This window comes from Eurytemora carolleeae, unplaced genomic scaffold, assembly GCF_000591075.1.
Source record: "Eurytemora carolleeae unplaced genomic scaffold, Eaff_2.0 scaffold126, whole genome shotgun sequence".
Classification (NCBI taxonomy): domain Eukaryota; kingdom Metazoa; phylum Arthropoda; class Copepoda; order Calanoida; family Temoridae; genus Eurytemora; species Eurytemora carolleeae.
This window is the reverse complement of record NW_019396159.1, coordinates 303,889-324,227: the sequence shown is the minus strand read 5'-3', so window position 1 is coordinate 324,227 and position 20,339 is coordinate 303,889. Positions and strand designations below refer to the sequence as shown.

Sequence of the window (20,339 nt, the reverse complement as noted above, 5' to 3'; positions counted from 1 at the left end):
TTCGAAGACATGCTATGTAACNCTCTTAAAAAACTGAGGACACTTGCCTAGACCCTCATGCTCTATAAACAATATCTACAATATCTATATCCTATAGATCATAATTTGATGATCACGATTTTAGAGAAAATTTTCCATTTCTTCAAGCTCTCCTTTCTCCTAACTCTGAGAACTTGATGATTTAGTTAATTTGATTTAACTTATTTCAGCGTATTTTCTCATCTTATCAATTCTTCAAATTAAATTACATGCAATTATATCAGTAAAATGAAGACGACTTTTTCATAAAGTTTTGATTTTTAACAAGCTCTTTTCGAATTACAAGTTTACAAGTAATCAAAGAAAAGTTGTTTTTCAGCTTCTCTTTGTTTTTATTTTTAAGTGTATCCATGCTGTTTATAAAAGCTTGATATAAATGAAAACATCTTTATAGTCTAGAATTAGGAAATGGACTTTGATGATTTTACAGAAATAGCAATATCTGATTTCTGATTTCCATATTCTAAGAATTAGCATTTATAGTTTTATTTTTACTGACTCTCACTTTTAATGCTGGCAAAAGGGATTTAAAGTTTAATAAAAAAAAAGAAAAAAATACTTTCCTTTACAAAAACAAAAACAAAGATCAAAATAAAAAGAAGAGATTTTTAACAATTTGTATTTTTTCAGATATCTATGCATCTGGAATTTCTTAGCCAAATTAAATGTATAGGTATGTCCATCATCTTGAGGTATAATATAATTTTAAAATTTTAGTAGAATTTCAACTTTTGTCCTACTTTCTTAAATTGCCATTGCTCTTAAAAAAACTACACGGTACATACTTTTTAAATAAACTTGTTAAAAATTTCATTTAAAAAAATTCAGATTCTATAATTCGATTTTAAAAAGAATTAAATACTTTTTGGTTGAATTTATTGAATTAATTTAGATTAGAGTTGGATTAGAGCTGGATCAAACTGGATTTAAAGAACAGAAAACAGAAGATATCTCCTCCTGTTAACTGGCAGAAACGGGGAAACTCAATTCTTGGTAAGATTTACTTCATTACCTCCAGGGAGATGATAATCTAAGAAAGAACTGAGTTCTGGTCACAAGCTAAAGTTTTCTCATCCTTATATCTTTCCAACCTGATGGTGTAAACCTTTCCTATGTCAAACTTAGATTATATGATCTGATATAATTCTTAGTTTAAAACCTCAAAGGTCTACAAAATCAGAGTTTGTGGCAGTAACTCAGTTTCTTTCAAAACTGATGCTACCAAGGTGAATTTAGCATGCCTCGGTGTTTCTATAAACTTGGGTAAATGAAAAAATTTCAGTTTTTAGAAATAGGGAAAATTGATCGATAGCACAGAAAATGCGTCATCAGAGCCAGAAACTTAAGACAGAGTATCGTAATGAAACCCAGTATCGGAAACCCGGTTTCATGAATGAGGTCAGGCAGTTTTGTAAATACCAATATTTTTTTAACGAAATATTATTTCATTTGGTTTCTTTACATTCTGCTTTGTTTTCTGATTTCTTAAATTAAAATCTACGCAAATGTATAACCCCGAAAAAGGAAACTCGGAGTTTCGTTTAAAAATTCTCTCTTAATTTTCCGGCTCGGAGGTTGTTCTATTGTGTACATCTGGAAGTACTTTAGTGATAGAGAATAGAATATATAGAGAGGAATTAAAAGAATCTCTCGGTGCTATTATAAAGTGTGAGTCTGCTATTTATCAACTTTCTATTCCTATTATATATTCTGTAATCCTAGGATTTCATTTCATCTAATCCTTTGTAATCCACAATATAGAAGGTTAGAAGGAGATGTATAAACAACCCGTTGTAACCCTCTACACATTTACCTTCCACTATGAAATGTATTCGCCTCTTTAAAACGACTCTCATTGTAATTTAAAGTTTTTTTTGATCGACAATAATAATATCTTAATTTGTTTTGCTTGAAAATTGTTAAATTCTTACAATTTCCTTCTTTGTTTAAAAAAAAATCTGCAAGTCACTTTTGTAGAGAAGTCAAACTTGAAAATACCCAATTTTTAAATAGAAATTATGTATTGTGGAAATTCACTTGAAATTACGTCTGCATCCCCTTCAAAAATATAAACTGAGAATTCCCCCCCCCAAAAAAAAAAAGTCAATGATGGAAATTTAAATTTTGGAAATTAAGAAAGTTGTTTGTTTTATGTTTACCGCTGAGAGATATCAAGTATGCATTATTTTTCTTCATATTTAATACAAAATTGATATACAGTGATAACTAGAATACTGTGGAATAGGAAGACGCCATTAAAGCAATACTGAAGTGCATTCTCTGCTGTTACAAAGCAAATAGCTTTACAAGTAAATTATTAAATAATTTATTAAGTGAAATGGGTCTGTTGACATTGCACCATTGCTCTGCCTCATGTTCATTGGACTATTTAATGCAAAGAGAATAGAATATACATTAGAGGGGAATTTACTAGAAAAAAGTGTAAAACGGCCATTTTGTTGTACTGTTTCCATACTGCAGGTGTACTTCACATATTTACGCTATGTAACTTTTTGGGTCATGGAACATCATTTTATAGAAAATCTAAAATTAATTTTAAAAGAAACCAAATTTTGAAATAGGCTGGTTTCATAATTGACCAATGATTATTTCACATAGACTTTATGCCTTTCACTTTACAGACGATGATTTTCCGTTATAACAATAAATCAATTAATGTTTTTTATTCACCTAATTCATTTTATAAAGTTTATTTAACAGCTTTAAAAAAATCGAAATTGAATTGGATAGTCTAGGGAACATACTGTATTAATGTACCCTACTGCATATAATTTGTGAATATTTACATGATTTGTACACTTTGAACTCCCTTTCAGGCTGAAAGGGACTGACAAAATTCATACCGAAGGATTGTCTAAATTACACTCTAATATATATTCTATTCTCTTTGATTTATTGTGATATATTGAGTCTAAAAGTCAACTTCCTATTCCAGAGTTTTCTGGTTATCACTGTAGAAGCAAAAACATTAATTTCTTCATTATTTCAATTAGCGCATGAATTATGCATATATTCATCATATCTTTGAGAAATTAGGATCTTGAAGAGTAAAAAAACGTTGCATATGTTTATCGATTATCGTGATATGTAAAGTTATGAATTTGTATTATCATTTAGCAATCTTCAAGCAAAACATCTTTGTTCTAACTTTAGAAAAACCTAGGTCGATGGGATTCAATTTTCACAGCTAATAATCCTGCTAAAGTTATTTTCTAATCTTTTTCAATCAGAATCCAAAACTAAATTCCAAAGAATTAAGTGTTTGCTCACAGGCTCAAATAGTTTATTTCCTATATCTTTGCATTCGAACAGTGTAAACCTTTGATATTTTAACCTTATAGATTATTTGATCTAACAGGATTCATAGTTCAAAATATCAAAGGTCTCCTTCAAGATTGGGTTGCAAAGATGGTGGGAATAAGAAATTTAGAGTTTGTGGTAAAAACTCAGTTTCTTTACAAAACTTTGGCTAAGGAACTGAAAATATTTTCTATTCTACTATTTGGTCTTAAATGATAATTAACCATTTCTGAAAAACCTTTCAATTTAAGACATTTATCAAAGATTCTTAACAATCTACGATATCTTTGCACTGATGTACGATGGAGGAAACCTGGTCGGTTTCTTCTTCATTCTGGAATAATATTCAGATCTTTGTATACCAAATGATATTTTTTTAAATGATGCTTATATAAAGGAAATTTTTCAAATTATTTAATCTAGGTCCCATGGCTAGTAAGAAGGGAGGGGGGGTTGAGAGCCCCCCCTCCGGTTCTAATACGAGAGGAGGGGCTACTAACCCTCCCTCAAAAATTGGTGAGACTAGAGGAGAAAAAGAGAAGGCTCCCTCTACCTCTGCCTCCCCACCCTCGCAACCCGTGGAGGAGGATAGTTTGGGGGAGGATACAAACCTTAAAGAGATATTTGGAGATGATTACAGGTAGTATAGAATTTGTTTAAATTTATAAGGTTTTACAATTCTTCTCATACCCGGCCCCCTTTAAAGTATATATTGCAGCCCTATAGTGCCCCTGAAATCTGGTTAGTTTCCCGGTTATGTACGATAACTTTGTACTCACATAATAATTTACGACAGTGGAAAGTGCAAGAAATATATAGACCAGGAACCGCCTTATCTCATGCGTCAAATCTGTGTACTGCAGTGGGAGGAATCAAAACAAAGAATTCAAAAAATATTGCTATTGTATTTTCCAAATTGACCAGAAAGCCAAAAATCGTATGTATTCGCTCTAACTGGATATATCAACTTGTTTTTTGATGGACTGTAATATCATATCATATCAGAGCTTTAGTCCTTTTCCTTAAACTTCTGTGGAGGCACAGGGATTGTTTACATTCCTCCCACAGTGTACAGTACATAATATTTGTATATCTGAGTTGGGCGTTCCTGTATATAGTTCCTTGGGAAAGTGAAAATAGAGTTGAAAGCAAGGATATTTGAAGGGAAGGTGGTACAACTTGCGCAAATTTCATCTTTATTTTTAACGTCGAAACAATTTGTAGACAAATCTAAATATATAATTTTATTGGAAACAAACACAAGATGTTTTTTCTTCAATGTTTATTAATTTAAGCTTTTTTACAAACAAAATCAAATCTTTTTCTGATAACTACGTTAAATTCTGTTGTGCGCATGGAAAAGTATATCCCCTACATTACACCCTGGTTGTATAATGGCGTGCATCGCTGAACATTTGCCGTACATTTTCTTAGTTGATTTAAATAATAGTTTTGAAGAAGAGAACCCATCTTATCAGGGTTAAATTACTGTAAAGTGTTCAGTTCTTCATAAAAAAAATTTACACAAACTATTCTTTACAAATTTCAAACTTTTTTTTGCCGCCAACGTACTTTACATCTAATTTATGTTTTTGGGTCTTTGACCTGTAAAAAAATTGACAAGGTTTTAAACAAAAATTTGTTGTGTCTATAATATTAAAAATAAATTTTAAGTTTAAGACATTTTTTTCTACTTTTTCTTCCACGGTCTTGACCAAATTTTTTATTTATTACATATTTTATAAGCTAAATTAAACAGTAGTTTGTTTAAAAATTGGAATTTAATTGTTATTGCAGATTTTTTATTGCTTATGATTTTCGTACACTATAAAGAAAACAATTTTTTTATTTGAATTTAAATTCTTAATTGTTAAAAAAGAAATATTTTCCACCCATTTTCCGGTCAGCAAACTTCACATAAATTTTAAAGGCCATATTTCAGCGTTGGCCTGATGGCCTGTATATTTCCGGATGTTTAGATAAACTGCTTGAATATGCTACAGATAAAAGAAGATTCAAACATTCTCATTCATTTAGAATCTACACTATATACAGCTATACAAGCTATATAAGAAACCGGAACTATTGATTATAATGATACTTCCTGATTTTGACCCCCTTAAACCTAATGGAACCCGTATTGAAACCGAACACTCTAAATATAATGAAACCCCTCCTGAATCCGAATCCTCTAAAGATAATGGAACCCGTCTTGAATCAGAACCCTCTAACGATAATGGAACCCGTCTTGAACCCGAACCCTTTAAATCTAGAGGAACCCCTCCTGAATCAGACCCCTCTAAAGATAATGGAACCCGTCGTATTGAACCCGAACCCTCTAAATCTAATGAAACTCCTCCTGAATCCGAATCCTCTAAAGATAATGGAACCCCTCCTGAATCCGAACCCTGTAAAGATAATGGACCCCATCTTGAAACCGAACAGCCTTCAGAAACTAAATTATCTGACTCGGAGAGCCCAGAGAGAAAACGAAAAATAGGACTTGCAAACCTCTTTTGGAAAGAAAATAAGTAAGTTCGAGTTAATTCTTCAACCTCGATTTTACTCGTTCGTTCATTTATCTCAAGCGTGTACTTTTCGTTAGAATTGATTTACTCAGTACGTTCATTTATCTCAAGCGTGTACTTTTCGTTAAAATTGATTTACTCAGTACGTTCATTCATCTCGAGCGTGTACTTTTCGTTAAAATTGATTTACTCAGTTCGTTCATTTATCTCAAGCGTGTACTTTTCGTTAAAATTGATTTACTCAGTTCGTTCATTTATCTCAAGCGTGTACTTTCGTTAGAATTGATTTACTCAGAAAACTCAAGTAAAATTCGGTTCGTCGGAAGAACGCCTTAATTGCTCCATTCCAAGAGTTAAATTAACTCGTTTAACTTTGAAGCAAAGAGTTCACATGAATTGTTTTAACGAGTTGACTCCGTATTTACATCCATGTCTGCTTTGAGTTAACTTATATTTTTCTTAGTTGCTGGTAAACCCTTCTTTAATGTTACTTTTAAATAATCAAAATAACGTTCTTTATTAATCTTCTCTAACTGGTAGAGAGGTCAGGTTGCATAGAAAAAATTTTGATTTAACTCAGTTTTGAAAATATATTATGAAATATTGCATAAACTTGATGTGTATAGTCAATTTAAACACTAAGAGATCTTTATCACTTACACATATTATTCATTTTCTTATTGTAATACCCCGACTGATCTCTGTTTCTATCTCTAAACCAAGTCTGGAAAAGAAATCCAATAAATCTCTGTATTAAAAAATCAATTTTCTTAATTGATCCATATTTAGTCCTGAACTGACCCGTCTTGAATCCTTCCTCGACGATAATCCTCTGTTTTTCCACAACTACCTGGTTCGAAAAGGAACTGCAATGATGATAGACGCCTGGATGGCCTGCCATGTCTCCCCCGGGTCCACGGAGGAGGAGGAGGACGGGGAGGAGAGGGAGGATGAACTAAATTCTCTCCCCAGGTTAGTGAATTACTGTACCCATATCTATTGAATTGTTGGTTCCTCTATTACAGGTTTCAAATTAGCTCCTGCTCTGGGTCCGGCGGAGCTACTCCGGTCAGGAAGGTTTCAGCACATGAGTTTGAGAAGGGGGGTCTCAACAAACCTATGGTTACAACAGTCGATGGAACTCCAACCTTTCTCTCACTTCCATCAAACTCCAATGAACTGACTGGACAGATTAGGAAAAAGTCTAGAATGGACATGAACTCCTTTAACGAATCCGAACTAATTCTTGACCTCATCAAGGATATCAGTAACGAGCTAGACGTCAAGAGCCTGTGCCATAAGATCTTGCAAAACGTTGGAATACTAACGGAGTCAGACCGTTGCTCTCTTTTCCTGGTTGCAGGGGACCCGGATACTAGTTCTCAGTACCTTATCTCGAACCTGTTCGATGTGAGCTCCTCGTCCACCGTGGAGGAGGTTGGTCCTAAATCACTTGAAACTGCCCCGGTAAAAACAATGCAATTTACGTTTTATTGTTAGATGTATATTTTTACCCTCTTCACTAGTCTTTCTTTTCCGTCTCGTGTTATTTCAACCCAGTGCAGTCCTGATCATACAGAAATCTGTTCGATGTACTCAATAACCCTTTATGAAGCTCTTACTAACCCCGGATATCTGTAAAACCTTACTCCAAAAAATGACAGTTTATTTATGCTAGATTTTGTGCTTCAGGTTTCTAGACGGGAGATTCGGATAAACTGGGGCCAGGGGATTGTAGGTTATGTAGCTCAGACCGGAGTAAGCTGTAATGTTAAGAATTGTTACGAGGATCCTAGGTTAGTTTTTCATCCTTATCCTTTCATTCATCCTTATCGTTTCATTCATCCTTCTCATCCTCATCACCCTTTCAATCATCCTTTTCACCCTCATCCTTCCCATCTGCATCCTTTTAATCACTCTTCTCATCCTCATCCCTTCATTTATTCTTATCAACCTTATTATTAAACCGGAGTAATGAGTATCAAGGTTCATAACTTAACCTGCATATCTGGGTTTACCAATAAACCTGCATATCTGGGTCTACCAATATACCTGCATATCTGGGTTTACCAATAAACCTGAAATTCTATTATTGGTAATCTGAATATTTAAGTTGAGATATCAATAAACCTAGATTCATCATAATCCTTAATATTTTGAAATTATCAAAAACCTGAATATCTTTGTTTATCAATGAACCTGAATATCAAGATTTATCAATGAACCTGAATATCTAGGTTTATCAATGAAAATGAATATCTAGGTTTATCAATCAACCTGAATATCTAGGTTTATCAATAAAACTGAATATCTAGGTCTATTAATAAGCATGAATATCTAGGTTTATCAATAAACCTAAATATCTAGGCTAGGTCTATTAATAAGCATGAATATCTAGGTCTATTGAAGATCTAGGTTTATCAATTAACTATTTATATTAAGGTTTAACAATTACTTTATCTCTGTGTTCAGGTTTAATCAAGATGTGGACGCTATGACAGGATATAAAACCCGGTCGATGATGTGTAGTCCCATAAAGGTAAAACTAAGTAATCCTCTCGGAGCAAATATCTAAAGATTATATTTAAAACCTTTAAGAGAAACTGTTCCATTCAACCAGGATTTAAATATTTTTGAAAAACAGTGCATATTGTGAAAATATTCTTTTAATAAAAATATTATCTCTGAAAACTTCTGATATTGTTCATTTATCTTTATCATTTATTACTCTAGGATTCAAGTGGAGAGGTGATCGGTGTTGCTCAGGTCATCAACAAGAGCAGCAGCTCCAACGGTGGAGAGTTTGACGACAACGACGTGATGTTATTTGAAAAGTATCTTACATTCTGTGGTATCGGACTCCGTAATGCTCAAATCTATGAACGGTCTCAGCTGGAGGTGAAGAGGAACCAGGTTCTCCTGGATCTAGCAGGAGTTATCTTCCAGGAGCAGTCAACCCTGGAGACAACCATTCTCAGAATACTCACACATATGCTCTGCCTGATTCAGTGTGAGCGCGCTATGCTCCTTCTCGTCAACGAAGAGTCTCAGTCGACCTTTAGTCAGATATACGACCTAGCCCAGGAGGATTTAGAGCAGGATGGAGGGGAAAGAAGAAAGAAAGCATTTCAGAATCGGTTTCCCATCAATGCTGGGATTACAGGATACGTATCCTCTACTGGAGAAATAGTAAATATCAAGAACGCGTACGAGGACGCCAAGTTTGATAAAGGGGTGGATGAAAACTCTTCGTTTAAGCACAGAACAATCCTAGCAATGCCAATCAAGCACTCCAGCAGTCCTGGTAAGGTCTTGGGAGTATTTCAGCTGGTCAACAAGGAATAGGATTCTAATTTTTTTTTCTTTCTTGGAACAGGATCTTATAAAATTCCCTGATAAAATCATCTCTCAAAGGGACCGGTCACATATTTGAAAATAAACATAAACACAGAAGTCATTTGAACAAGAAACACATCTAAACTTATTCTAAAGATCAACGATGTCCCCGAGGAACAGAATATCCGATATTTCGCTGTGTTCTTGTTAGAAAACCGAGGTTTCTCTATCATTAACATTTTTGAATTATTACACATAAACGCGATGTACTAAGAGCGCCTGCACTGTGTTCCTAAATCCAAAAATTGGAAAATTTGGCGAGTTTTTTAAAAAGGTGAACAGTCTCTTTAATTTGCAATAATCTACATTATTTGAGGTTCAGTCCCTGTTTTGCAGTGAAACTAATTGAAAATAATTTTTGAAACTATGTTTTAAAAATTTTAGAATAGTTGAATTTTGTTGTTGATCCTAGATAGGTTTCAATTATCGATATTGGAGAACTTATGAAGTGAAATAAAAACAATTCTCTAGAGTTGGGATGTAAAAGCTTTAATTTTATTATCCATAGAGTTAAAACATTTCCTGTATTTATGAACACGACTGCAATAATTTTATATTCTTTTCTTGAACGCCCATTTTTACAATATTCAGAAAAAGAATCGTAGCTTTTTTTCAATTATAAATTTAAGTGTAAAGTCGAAAGTATTTAAAAATCCCAGTTGTTGTAGTTTGATCAACTTCCCTTCACGTCCAACGACGAGAACTTTGTTGAAGCCTTCGCCCTGTTCTGCGGGATGGGAATCAACAATGTCAAGATGTACGAGACAGCAATGCAGGCCAAGGCCAAGCTCCAGGTTAGAGATAAGAGACCATTTTATTGGACCATCTGCATCGTTATACTTTCTCTTTTGACGTGTTTCCAATAAGATCAAAACCGCTGATCCAATCGCGCAGTTCCAATTTTGTTTTGGTAACTAGCATGAACTAACTGTTGCTTCGAAGTCGCCATTTTAATTATTGTTCTCCCTTAAAAATTATGCATTTTCAAAAATGACAAATTTTTCATTATTACCATCTATAAACCTTCCCTGGGGGTCATAAGGATTGCCACAAAAAAAATGCGAGTCGCTAGGTTCAGCCATATTGACGTAAAGTTATGTGTAGAATTTCAATTTAAGGAAAATGGTGTAATCCACCAATGTAAATAGAAAAACTGCGGAATTTTTTATCGGTATTAAACTTTAACGTACGAAGAAGAAAGGATGGTTTTTAAATCAGCAGATAGATTACCATAAAAAAACGAAACTATAAATTAGTTTAAAAATAAATTTTTTTTTCAACTTTGACATGGATTTGTAATTTTCATGTATTTTTTCTTATCTCACTTGGGACATTTTAATTTCAAATTGATGAACTTACTCTCAAAATTTTGTAAAATATGTTAATCTATAAAAAGAGTTTTTATGAATCCTTCTAAATATTTTATTTCCTAGGTAACTGTCGAGGTCCTCTCTTATCACGCTCTAGCCCCAGAAAAGGAAGGAGAGGAATTCTCGAAGTAAGCTCTTTAAAAAACTTTTTTAAAACTTTAATTCAAATTAAAGTTTTTTCCTTTATCCCATATCTATTTTTTTAATGTATTTAAAAATAATTTATCTTTTTAAGGATGCAGCTGCCGAGTGCACTATCAAACAATCTTCATTCATTCCAGTTCGATGATTTCTCACTGAGCGAACCAGAGACCTTGAAGGTTAGTCACATAACCTAATGTTTGTTGGGTTAAGTTAGGGCTGGAAGGGTGCAGATAGGCAGGTCGAGCCCTGAGAAGTACAGGTTAGGTGGGTAGGATGAGAAGACTGACTATTGAGCAATAAGCAGGATGAGTAGGATTGTCAAGATGAGTAGGATGAGGAGGATGAGGAGGATGGGGAGGATGGGGAGTATGGGGAGGATGGGGAAGATGAGGAGGATAGGGAGAATAATGAAGAAGTTTAAAAGATGAAGAACAGCAAAAGAAATACCAATTGAAAGAACAATAAGATCTGTGATTTTAGAATTTTAAAGGAAGCTGAACAGTGAGCATCAAACAAGTCAATTTAAATTTAAATTAAGAAATTACAAAAAACCTTTGATTGAAAATAATGTTCTGCAATCAATCCTTAATGTTTTTACTAAAATAAAACCTGACAGTGCACATGCATCAGAGTAAATCTTTTCCGTCAGGATCTCCAGACTCCAGGATCTATGTCGGCTTCAAGATAAATGTGCTTACTTGGCGGAATTTTTCGCGGAATTTTTATTTTAAACTTTCCAAATACAAACAATAAGAATTATTTCTGTCAGCGCCACATTCCTCTCAACACTTTAAATTTTATTCGATTCAATAAAATGCAAAATAAAATTTATTAAAAATTTTCTGATTTTGGATTATTTCGTGTCTTGAGAGAAATGTTAAACTTTGAAAGAACTTAATCATCAATTTAGTAAAAAATGTTAAATTGACACTTCAGAAGATAGAAAACTTTTAAATTTGAAATTTTCAAGATTTCGACAAAATGAGATGGATAGACTCAGTTGAATATTATCGAAGAGTTAAAGATATTTAGAATTTAAAAATTTTCAAAAAACTTTCAAATTCTGATAAATTCTCGAACAGAATTCTTAAAAAGATTGTTTTCTTAAAGATCATTGTTTACTTTTGGGTTTAATAAATAAATAGCAAGAGTTTTCTTTCCTTTAATCCTGTCTCTCTAGTTTTCTTCCAGTTCCTCCCTTCCTTTAATCCTGTCCCTTCAGTTTTCTTCCAGTTCCTCCCTTCCTTTAATCATGTCACTCTAGTTTTCTCCGTATTCTTGTCTTTCTCTTTTTATTCTTGTCCTCTTTACATCGTTGTCTTTTTCTTAACTAACCCTTGCCCTTCTCTTTTTATTCTTGCCCCACTTTTATCCTAGCCCTCATCTTCTTTTCCTTGTCCTACTTTTTATCCCTGTCCTCATCTTCTTATCCTTATCCTACTTATCCTTGTCCTCGTCTTCTTATCCTTGTCTTAATCTTCTTAACCTTGGGCTCATGTTCTTTTTTTACCTCCTCTATTCCTTGTTCTTCTCTCCTTAACAGTGCCCTTTTTATTCTTTTCTATTTTCTTAACTTTTTATCCTTCTTGTCATAATTATCTTTTCATTGTTTTTTTTTCTCCTCTTATCATCTTATCCTTTTTTATCCTTCTTGTCATTATTATCTTTTCATTGGTTTTTTTTCTCCTCTTATCCTCTTATCCTTTTTAATCCTTCTTGTCATTATTATCTTTTCCTTTTTTTCTCTTATACACTATCCTTTTTTTCCTTCTTGTTAGCATTATCTTTTCCTTTTTTTCTCTTCTTATCCTCTTATCCTTGTTTTTTTTTCTGTTTTCGTCCTCTTATCTTGTTTTTTTCTGTTTTCGTCCTCTTATCTTGGTTTTTTTCTTCTCATCCTCTTATCTTGGTTTTTTCTTCTCATCCTCTTATCTTGGTTTTTTTTCTAATCCTCTTATCCTTGTTTTTTTCTCTTCTCATCCTCTCATATCTTTTTTTCTCTCCTCATTCTCTCTTTCTTGTTTTTTTTCTTTTCTCGTCCTTTATCCTTGTTTTTTCTCTTTTTGTCCTCTTATTCTTGTTTTTATCTTGCCATCTTTTTATCTTTCTCTTCTGATAAGTATCTCTTGTTTCTGTATCATTTTTGTTATCATTCCCATATTTCTCTTATCTCATTCTTTCTTTATCTTACCTAAATCCTTCATCTCATTCGCATCCTTTAGTTTTATCAAAACGTCATAATACTGACCTCAATCTAACCCTCAACACAATTTTTTTTCTTTTATCTTATCTCTTAGCCCCTTTTTCTTAATTCATATACTCGATATTATTATTATTATCCTCAGAATACTGGCTTTATATTTGGTTACTCGTTCTTGTTTTAGGTAGGTTAATGTTTGATGTGTTTATTTAAATCAAATGCAATTTTGTTTAGTCTAGAATTTACTCACAGACAAATACTCCGCCAAATTATCCGCGAAAAATGCGAGAAATCTGTCTCGGAAATAAATTATAAAATTTAGGAAATTCGTCATTATGTTACCGACACGAACAGGATATGTACAGACTGTTCTGTTATCCTTACTTGCGTAGGCCAATGAATAAATAAAGATAAGAGTTCAGGCATCAAGGTTCTACTAAACCTAATGAACTTTAATATTTTCCTTAAAATACACGAAAATTATATTTTTAGGCCTCACTGCGGATTTTAGTGGATTTGGACTTGATAAATAGATTCCGGATTGATTACAGGACTCTCTGCAGGTGATTAATCAATTCTTATCTTTGGATCACGTGATCCTTATCTGATAAATTTAGTCAATCTCTTTTAGTCTTCCCCTGTTTAAATCAGCCCCCCCCCCGTCAGCTACTGAAACTGCATAAATGACTGAAATAACTCAATCCTTTCAGCTGAATTTATTTCAAAGCACATATTGACCGCTATAATTGACACGAGTTAATTGCTTTTTTATCGCATTCACTATATTTAAGATTTTTAATGTGTAATATAATCCTCTACTCAAACAGTGCCCTTAGTGATTCACAAACTGTTTTCGGAGATAATCTAAGAAATTGTCAAGGTTTCCATTCAAAGTAGAAAACAAGTTAAATGCATCATTTTCCCAATTAGCGCTTCATTAGGAGCAGTAAGGAATCATTTATGGCACACAATTACTATGACAGTCCTCTTCAGTTTATTAGAACTTTTCTATTCTGTTTTTTTCATTTTTTTTTAGTTTTTTAATTATGTATTAGATTGCTGTTTTATATTTAGGTGTCTGGTTGTTTGGTCTTCCATGGGTTATTTAGTTTTGAATTGGTTGTTTGGTTTTCTAAGGGATGTTTGCCTTCTGAGAGTTATTTGGATTTCTGCAAGGATCATTTGGTTTTCAAAGGATGGTTTAGATTTCCAAGGGGGGTTTGGTTTCCCATGGCTTTCCAGGAGTTGTTTTTTCAATGGTTGCTTGACTTTCCCATGTCTGTTGGTTTTCCAAGGGTTTTTGGTCTTCCAAGGGTTGTTGGTTTTCCATGGGTTGATGGTTTTCCAAGAGTTGTTGGTTTTCCAAGGGTTGATGGTTTTCCAAGGGTTGATGGTTTTCCAAGGGTTGGTGGTTTTCCAAGGGTTGTTTTTTTCCTACGGTTGTTTTTTTCCTAGGGTTGTTTTTTTTCCTAGGGTTTTTTTTCCTAGTGTTGTTTGTTTTCCAAGGGTTTATGGTTTTCCAAGGGTTTGATGATTTTCCAAGGTTTGTTGGTTTTCCAAGGGTGGATGGTTTTTCAAGAGTTGTTGGTTTCCAAGGGTTGTTGGCTTTCCCAAGGCTTTCCAGGAGTTGTTTTTTCAAGGGTTGCTTGACATTCCCATGTCTGTTGGTTTTCCAAGGGTTGTTGGTTTTCCAAGGGTTGTTGGTTTTCCAAGGTTTGTTGGGTTTCCAAGGGTGGATGGTTTTCCAAGAGTTGTTGGTTTTCCAAGGGTTGTTGGCTTTCCAAGGTTTCTTGGTTTTCCAAGAGTTGATGATTTTCCAAGAGTTGATGGTTTTCCAAGGGTTGATGGTTTTCCAAGGGTTGTTGGTTTTCCAAGGGTTGTTGGTTTTCCAAGGTTTGTTTGTTTTCCAAGGTTTGTTGGTTTTCTAGGGATATAACCTACCATAACTGTATTTAGATGGATGTGCAGTGTACGGAAGAATTACAGGGATATAACCTACCATAACTGGAGACATGCCTTTAATGTTTGCCAGCTTATGTTTGCAATGATTAAAGCTTCGCAATGTTGGAAGGAGCTCGGAGAGGTGAGTTCTATTCTAACCTTGAACCCTTTAACACAGAGATTATTAACTTCAGCAAAAGAAGTCTTAATTGTAAAAAGTCATTGAACTCCGGTTTCTAGTTAAGAAATGGTTACTTGACACACACTAGTTTTCTAAACCCTATGTATTTTCAACCTGATGTATTTCATACTTAGCATGGTATCTTTTAGTAGGTTTGACTTTTTGTAAAAATTATTGATTAATGTGCATTCTTTTACCATATTTGTATTGAATTTTTAACACGTTTTTTTGTAGCATTATAGCTACTGGGGGAAAATTATTTATGAAAAACTCTGATTTTAGATGTAGTTATGTAGTTATGTAGTTATGTAGAGGTAAAGAGCTCCAGCACTTCCCTGTATTCCCCTTTCCTTCACTTCTTTATCTGCCAACCTTCCATCGACTCTCTACCTTCCCCTTCCCTGCGTTCTCATTTCCTACCTACTCTACCTTCCTCTTACCTTCCGCTTCTACTTCCCTTCCCTTCCCTGTCCCTTTCGTAGTTTCCTATATTCCTCTTTCCCTCTCAACCTTTCCCTTTTCCTCCCAACCTTACCCGTCCCTACTTTTCCTCTTCCCTACTTTTCCTCTTCCCTACCTATCTCTTTCCCTACCTATATCTTTCCCTACCTATCTTCATCCCTACCTATCAACTTCCTTCTCTTTTTCCTCTTTTCCTTTACTCCTTTTTTCCCCTTTTCTTTCCCCTGTCCCTTCCCTTTCCCTCCTCTTGGGTCTTTGATGTTTTCTACACCCCTGGTTTTCAATGTTATTGTCTAGCAATCTGTTCATTCCATAGAATCAAGACTAGAAATAAAATTGTTTTTTTTGGATCAAACCTACAAAATCGGATTTTAAAAATCAAAATGCGAAATAGAATTTGAACAAACAAAGTTTTGAAATAGAATTTTTTCAAATCAACTTCGAAATAGAAGTTATTTTTTATATCTAAACTATAATTGATTTTTTAATTAAATCCAGAAAAAGAATTCATTTTTTAATCACAACTATAGATATTAATTGATATTTTTATCAGCTAGAGATTTGTTAAATCTCACCTAAAAAAATCAATTGTATGTAGGATTGATATTGTTAGATGAAATGTACAAAAGTTATATATTTTTCCTGTATGTGTAGACTGAATGCCTGGGATTGATATTGGCCTGTCTTTGCCACGACCTGGATCATCGTGGAACTAATAACTCATTCCAGGTTAATTCAGTTTTTATTTTTATTCCATCTTTTCACAAATATTACCGACCTTTGATTCCAACAACAGAGGGAGGTTAAGTTACTTAATGTCCATTGGGACAATTTAGTAAAATAATCACCCACTCCGCGAAGTTATCGTAGAAAAATTTGCGCATTTTCTTCTCAAAATACGATAAAATTGTCTACGACTACTTTTTTCGGAAAATTAAAATTTTATACAACCACGGGTTCCTTCGACCAATTTTGTTTTCAAATATAGAGTTCAGTCGCTAAAATTAATCCCTCTTGATCAGAAAGTGAAGGTTTTGGCCTAAATAGTTATTCCTAATTATTCTACTGGTTATTTATCGTAAAAAAATCTGTCTTATTCCAATTCAATAAAATAATTTTGTTTTCAGTTAAAGGCGAGTAATTCTCTAGCTCGCCTATACACTACCTCAACCATGGAGCATCATCATTTTGATCAGTGCCTCATGATTACAAACTCTAAAGGACATCAGATACTTTCAAACCTATCCCAGGTATCTACAGTTTATTATTTATTTCCTGACGAGCTGTTCCTCTTGTCCAGGATTGAAATGTTTAGACAATTTCTTCCAAGAGATTTATCCACATTTTACACCGTTTTTCTATTGTAATGGACATTCCTTTCAGTAGCTGAGTAATTCAATTCATCCCAACCTGGCAGAACAATCTTTTCAACAATCTTCTTCTCATAAAATCAAATACAGCTCAATATAATGTTTTTCATGAATATTTTGCGGATTTTTGACAAGAATATTCGCTCTATGTCTATGATTACCTGTTTATTGTTGGTTTTTTATTTCCAAAAGAGAAAAATAATGTGTCTGGTTTGGAACCTGTAAAATGTAGGCTTTGCAGGGATGTCACAAAAAATACTATCTTTTTTAAAATCCGCTAATATATGGTCAATGATTCAAAACAAGAGCAATAAAAATGGAGATTTTAAGAAAAATAGGTATAATAAAACAGCAGCTGCTATCATCTGGTTATTTATACAATTTTGTAATACAATTTGTTAAAACCAAAATTTAAAAAAAATGTAAAAAAATGTTTCTGGTTTTGTTTCCGAACGCTATAAAATATCTGAATCCTATTTCTTTAACTCTAATGATGTTTTTACTCCAGGTCCAGTTTAAGAGCGTTCTCAAGGTTCTAGAGGATTGTATCCTGTCTACTGATCTTGCTCTGTATTTCAAGAGAAGAAAGGAAACCGTGGAGATGGTTAAACGAGGCATCAACTGGAAGGTAGGTTATCCCCCTTCCCCTCCTAAGTATGTTTTGTTCTACCCCTTGCCCTCCTCAGTATATTCTCCACTTTCCCCCCTAGTTTGTTCTACCCCTTCCCTCCTCAGCAGGTTCTCCCCCTTCCCCTCAGTAGGTTCTCCCCTTTCCCCTCAGTAGGCTCTCCCCCTGCCCTACTTTAGTAGGGTTTGACCCTTCTCAGTAGGTTCTGGTTCTCCTCTTTACGGTCCTCCTGTCCTGCTTTTCAAATTATCTTTTACTTTGTATTCTTCTCTTCCTATGTTGATTAAATAGCCCTTCCCCTCCACTTCCATCTGGGTAAAAGGATAATTCCCATACCTTACGTACAAATCCCAGCATTTTATTCCCTCTGAGGTTACGCCCGAAAACCATGAAATAATTGAAAGGGTGGATACTTTCCAGGAAATATTAGAAGAAAATGGTGTTTTGGTTTTATAGTTTTCACTCAGATTTTACTATCTCCATTTTGCTTTATGTTGAATGAATTTTTGTTTGTCACAGTTTTTGAGACACGTTTTACACCTTTATTACTTTATTAAAGGGTGGGGTAAAATATATATATATCCATATAAATACATTTCCACACTGCCAAGCTATACAGTATACAGAGTCAGGATTACTTTACTTCGTTTCCTTTCCACTTGTATTTGTATTAATCCATGTTTAAAACTTGTTTATCTTAGGATGAACAGGATCGAATACTATACCGTGGGTTGATGATGACCGCCTGTGATCTTGGAGCGATCACTAAGCCCTGGCCGATCCAGAGAAAGATCGCTCAACTAGTCACAACAGAATTCTTTGATCAGGTATTGTTCTTATTTATTTGGAGAGGTCCGGCCCAGCAATTGTACTGTTCTGGGCAGACTGTAGCCGTAGTAAGTCTGCTCCCGGGATAATGTGGGGGCATTATCTAGGGATACGCTAGACGGACAGGAGCATTAAAATAACGGGTTGCCTTTTAATAATGATAATAATAATAACAGATTAAAATCAACTTAAGTTTAACATTTATCAATGTTTAGGGTGACCTGGAGAAACAAGAACTGCACTTGGAACCAATACCGATGATGGACCGGGAACGGTTTGATGAGTTACCGAAAATGCAGCTCAGCTTTATTGATGAGATCTGTAAACCTGTTTACGAATGTCTTTCGGGTGCCTCGGCGGGACTTAAACCTCTTCTAGAAGGTATTATTCAAACAATAAATTGATCATTTATATTCTTCGAGAGGGTTGTTCCAACCCTTTTGGACTTTTCAATTGGGTTTTCGATGACTTACTCGAAAATTTATAGCGACGTCTTTTTTAAATTATGTTATGTAGAAATAACCTTATGCATTATTCTTATCCTTGAAATTCCTTGTTACTTTCAAACTCCTTAAAAACTATTTAGCTGATATTAATCAAACACTTGATATAATTTTGATTAGGATGTGAATCGAACCGGAAGAGATGGTCGGAGCTCGCGGAAACTCCGAACTGGAAACTTGTGATAGAGCAGGAGGAGGAGCAGGAGAGAATAGAAAAGGAAAAAAGGGATGCAGAGGAGAAAGTGAGAAAGGACGCGGAAGAGAAAGAAAGAAGAGAGGCGGAACATATAAAAGAGGCGGACGAGAAAGCGTCGGAGAAAATTAAATTTGAGAACCAGAGATTGAGTAAGGTTGAGAAAATGAACAATGTGAAAATGTAAAAATTGTGAACATGGTGAATTGAACTGAGAACTGGACTTAAACCTGTCTTTCGTGAGTTTGAACCTGTTTCAAGGTTTACAATTTACTGAACAGCACGCTACATTCGTCTCATTGGACGATTGTTTTTTTAATCTAGGAATAATACTGAAACCATGACCTCAATAGATTTGAAAGTGATGTGCTAACTCATGTTTAATCAGTACATCGGCACAAGACAAATTCTGAATGAGAAAGAAAAGGGGGGAGGGAAAACTTTATGATTGGATTAGATTTGGTGGAAAGTTTTACTAACTTGCAAAGTAAAGTTTTCCGTTGAACATTCAGAAAACTCTTTATTAGAATGTTGGGGACATTTCTCTATCAATATTTTTACTCTTTTAACCAGAGAGCACATGAAAATATATCTATTTAGCATAATTTATCTTAACTTATCATTTATCAATCCTGCCAGCAAGAATATTCATCCAGCTCTGAACAGAGAGAAACGCGGTTTCCCTGTCCACTCTTTCAAAAAAGTTAAATTTGCTAATTCAATGTTTCTAGATTTTAATTGTTTTTATCACAGCAAAATTGTAATTTTATGTCAATAAAACTGTTCTTGTACAAACCGCACCAAGTCTGTACATTGTTGTTGGATACGTTTTCAATAGTAAAAATGTTATAGTCCCAGAGAGACTCTTTAGAATCGAAATGTTTTTTATATTTTAGGCTTTTATACAGAGTGTCTGTAAAAACCAGTATTTGATGCTAAAACCTCAATTTTGAACCAATTTTGTTCTCGAGAAAAAATCGACAAAAAATATCTGATTTAAATGCTCAAACAAAAATCTTGTGCTACGATCAAAGCAAGCATGCAAGTTTGAGAAATCCTCGTTCTGTGATGAATTGATCCCTGAGCCTCATTCTGAACCGATTTTTGTTTTTCAGACATAAAATATCTGCTAAAAATTTCAACTGTTTTTCGATACACTTTGTATGCTGTATGAACTTTTTTTATACTTTAACAGAAGATTTTATTTACAAGACTAGGGTGTTTCAATTCACATG

General features: G+C 34.0%; 1 protein-coding gene across 5 annotated transcripts; it reads left to right on the top strand.

Moving 5' to 3' along the window:
* Positions 1–667: 667 nt before the first annotated feature.
* LOC111696746 (dual 3',5'-cyclic-AMP and -GMP phosphodiesterase 11) lies at positions 668–19,904 on the top strand. 5 transcript variants are annotated; one of them, XM_023466467.1, is made up of 19 exons: positions 668–712; positions 932–1,032; positions 3,784–4,000; positions 6,678–6,860; positions 6,914–7,355; positions 7,581–7,684; positions 8,361–8,427; positions 8,622–9,227; positions 9,953–10,078; positions 10,718–10,782; positions 10,890–10,974; positions 13,491–13,561; positions 14,955–15,081; positions 16,237–16,311; positions 16,710–16,832; positions 17,461–17,580; positions 18,282–18,407; positions 18,624–18,789; positions 19,032–19,904. In XM_023466467.1, the coding sequence occupies exons 3-19, from the start codon at positions 3,789–3,791 to the stop codon at positions 19,289–19,291; spliced, it is 2,958 nt and encodes a 985-aa protein (XP_023322235.1). In that variant the 5' UTR covers positions 668–712; positions 932–1,032; positions 3,784–3,788; the 3' UTR covers positions 19,292–19,904. The 5 variants fall into 5 exon arrangements, with proteins under 5 accessions (XP_023322235.1, XP_023322233.1, XP_023322232.1 ...); XM_023466465.1 differs by lacking the exons at positions 668–712; positions 932–1,032; positions 3,784–4,000 and adding an exon at positions 5,162–5,891 and having other exon boundaries at positions 6,926–7,355; XM_023466464.1 differs by lacking the exons at positions 668–712; positions 932–1,032; positions 3,784–4,000 and adding an exon at positions 5,162–5,891.
* Positions 19,905–20,339: the final 435 nt, after the last annotated feature.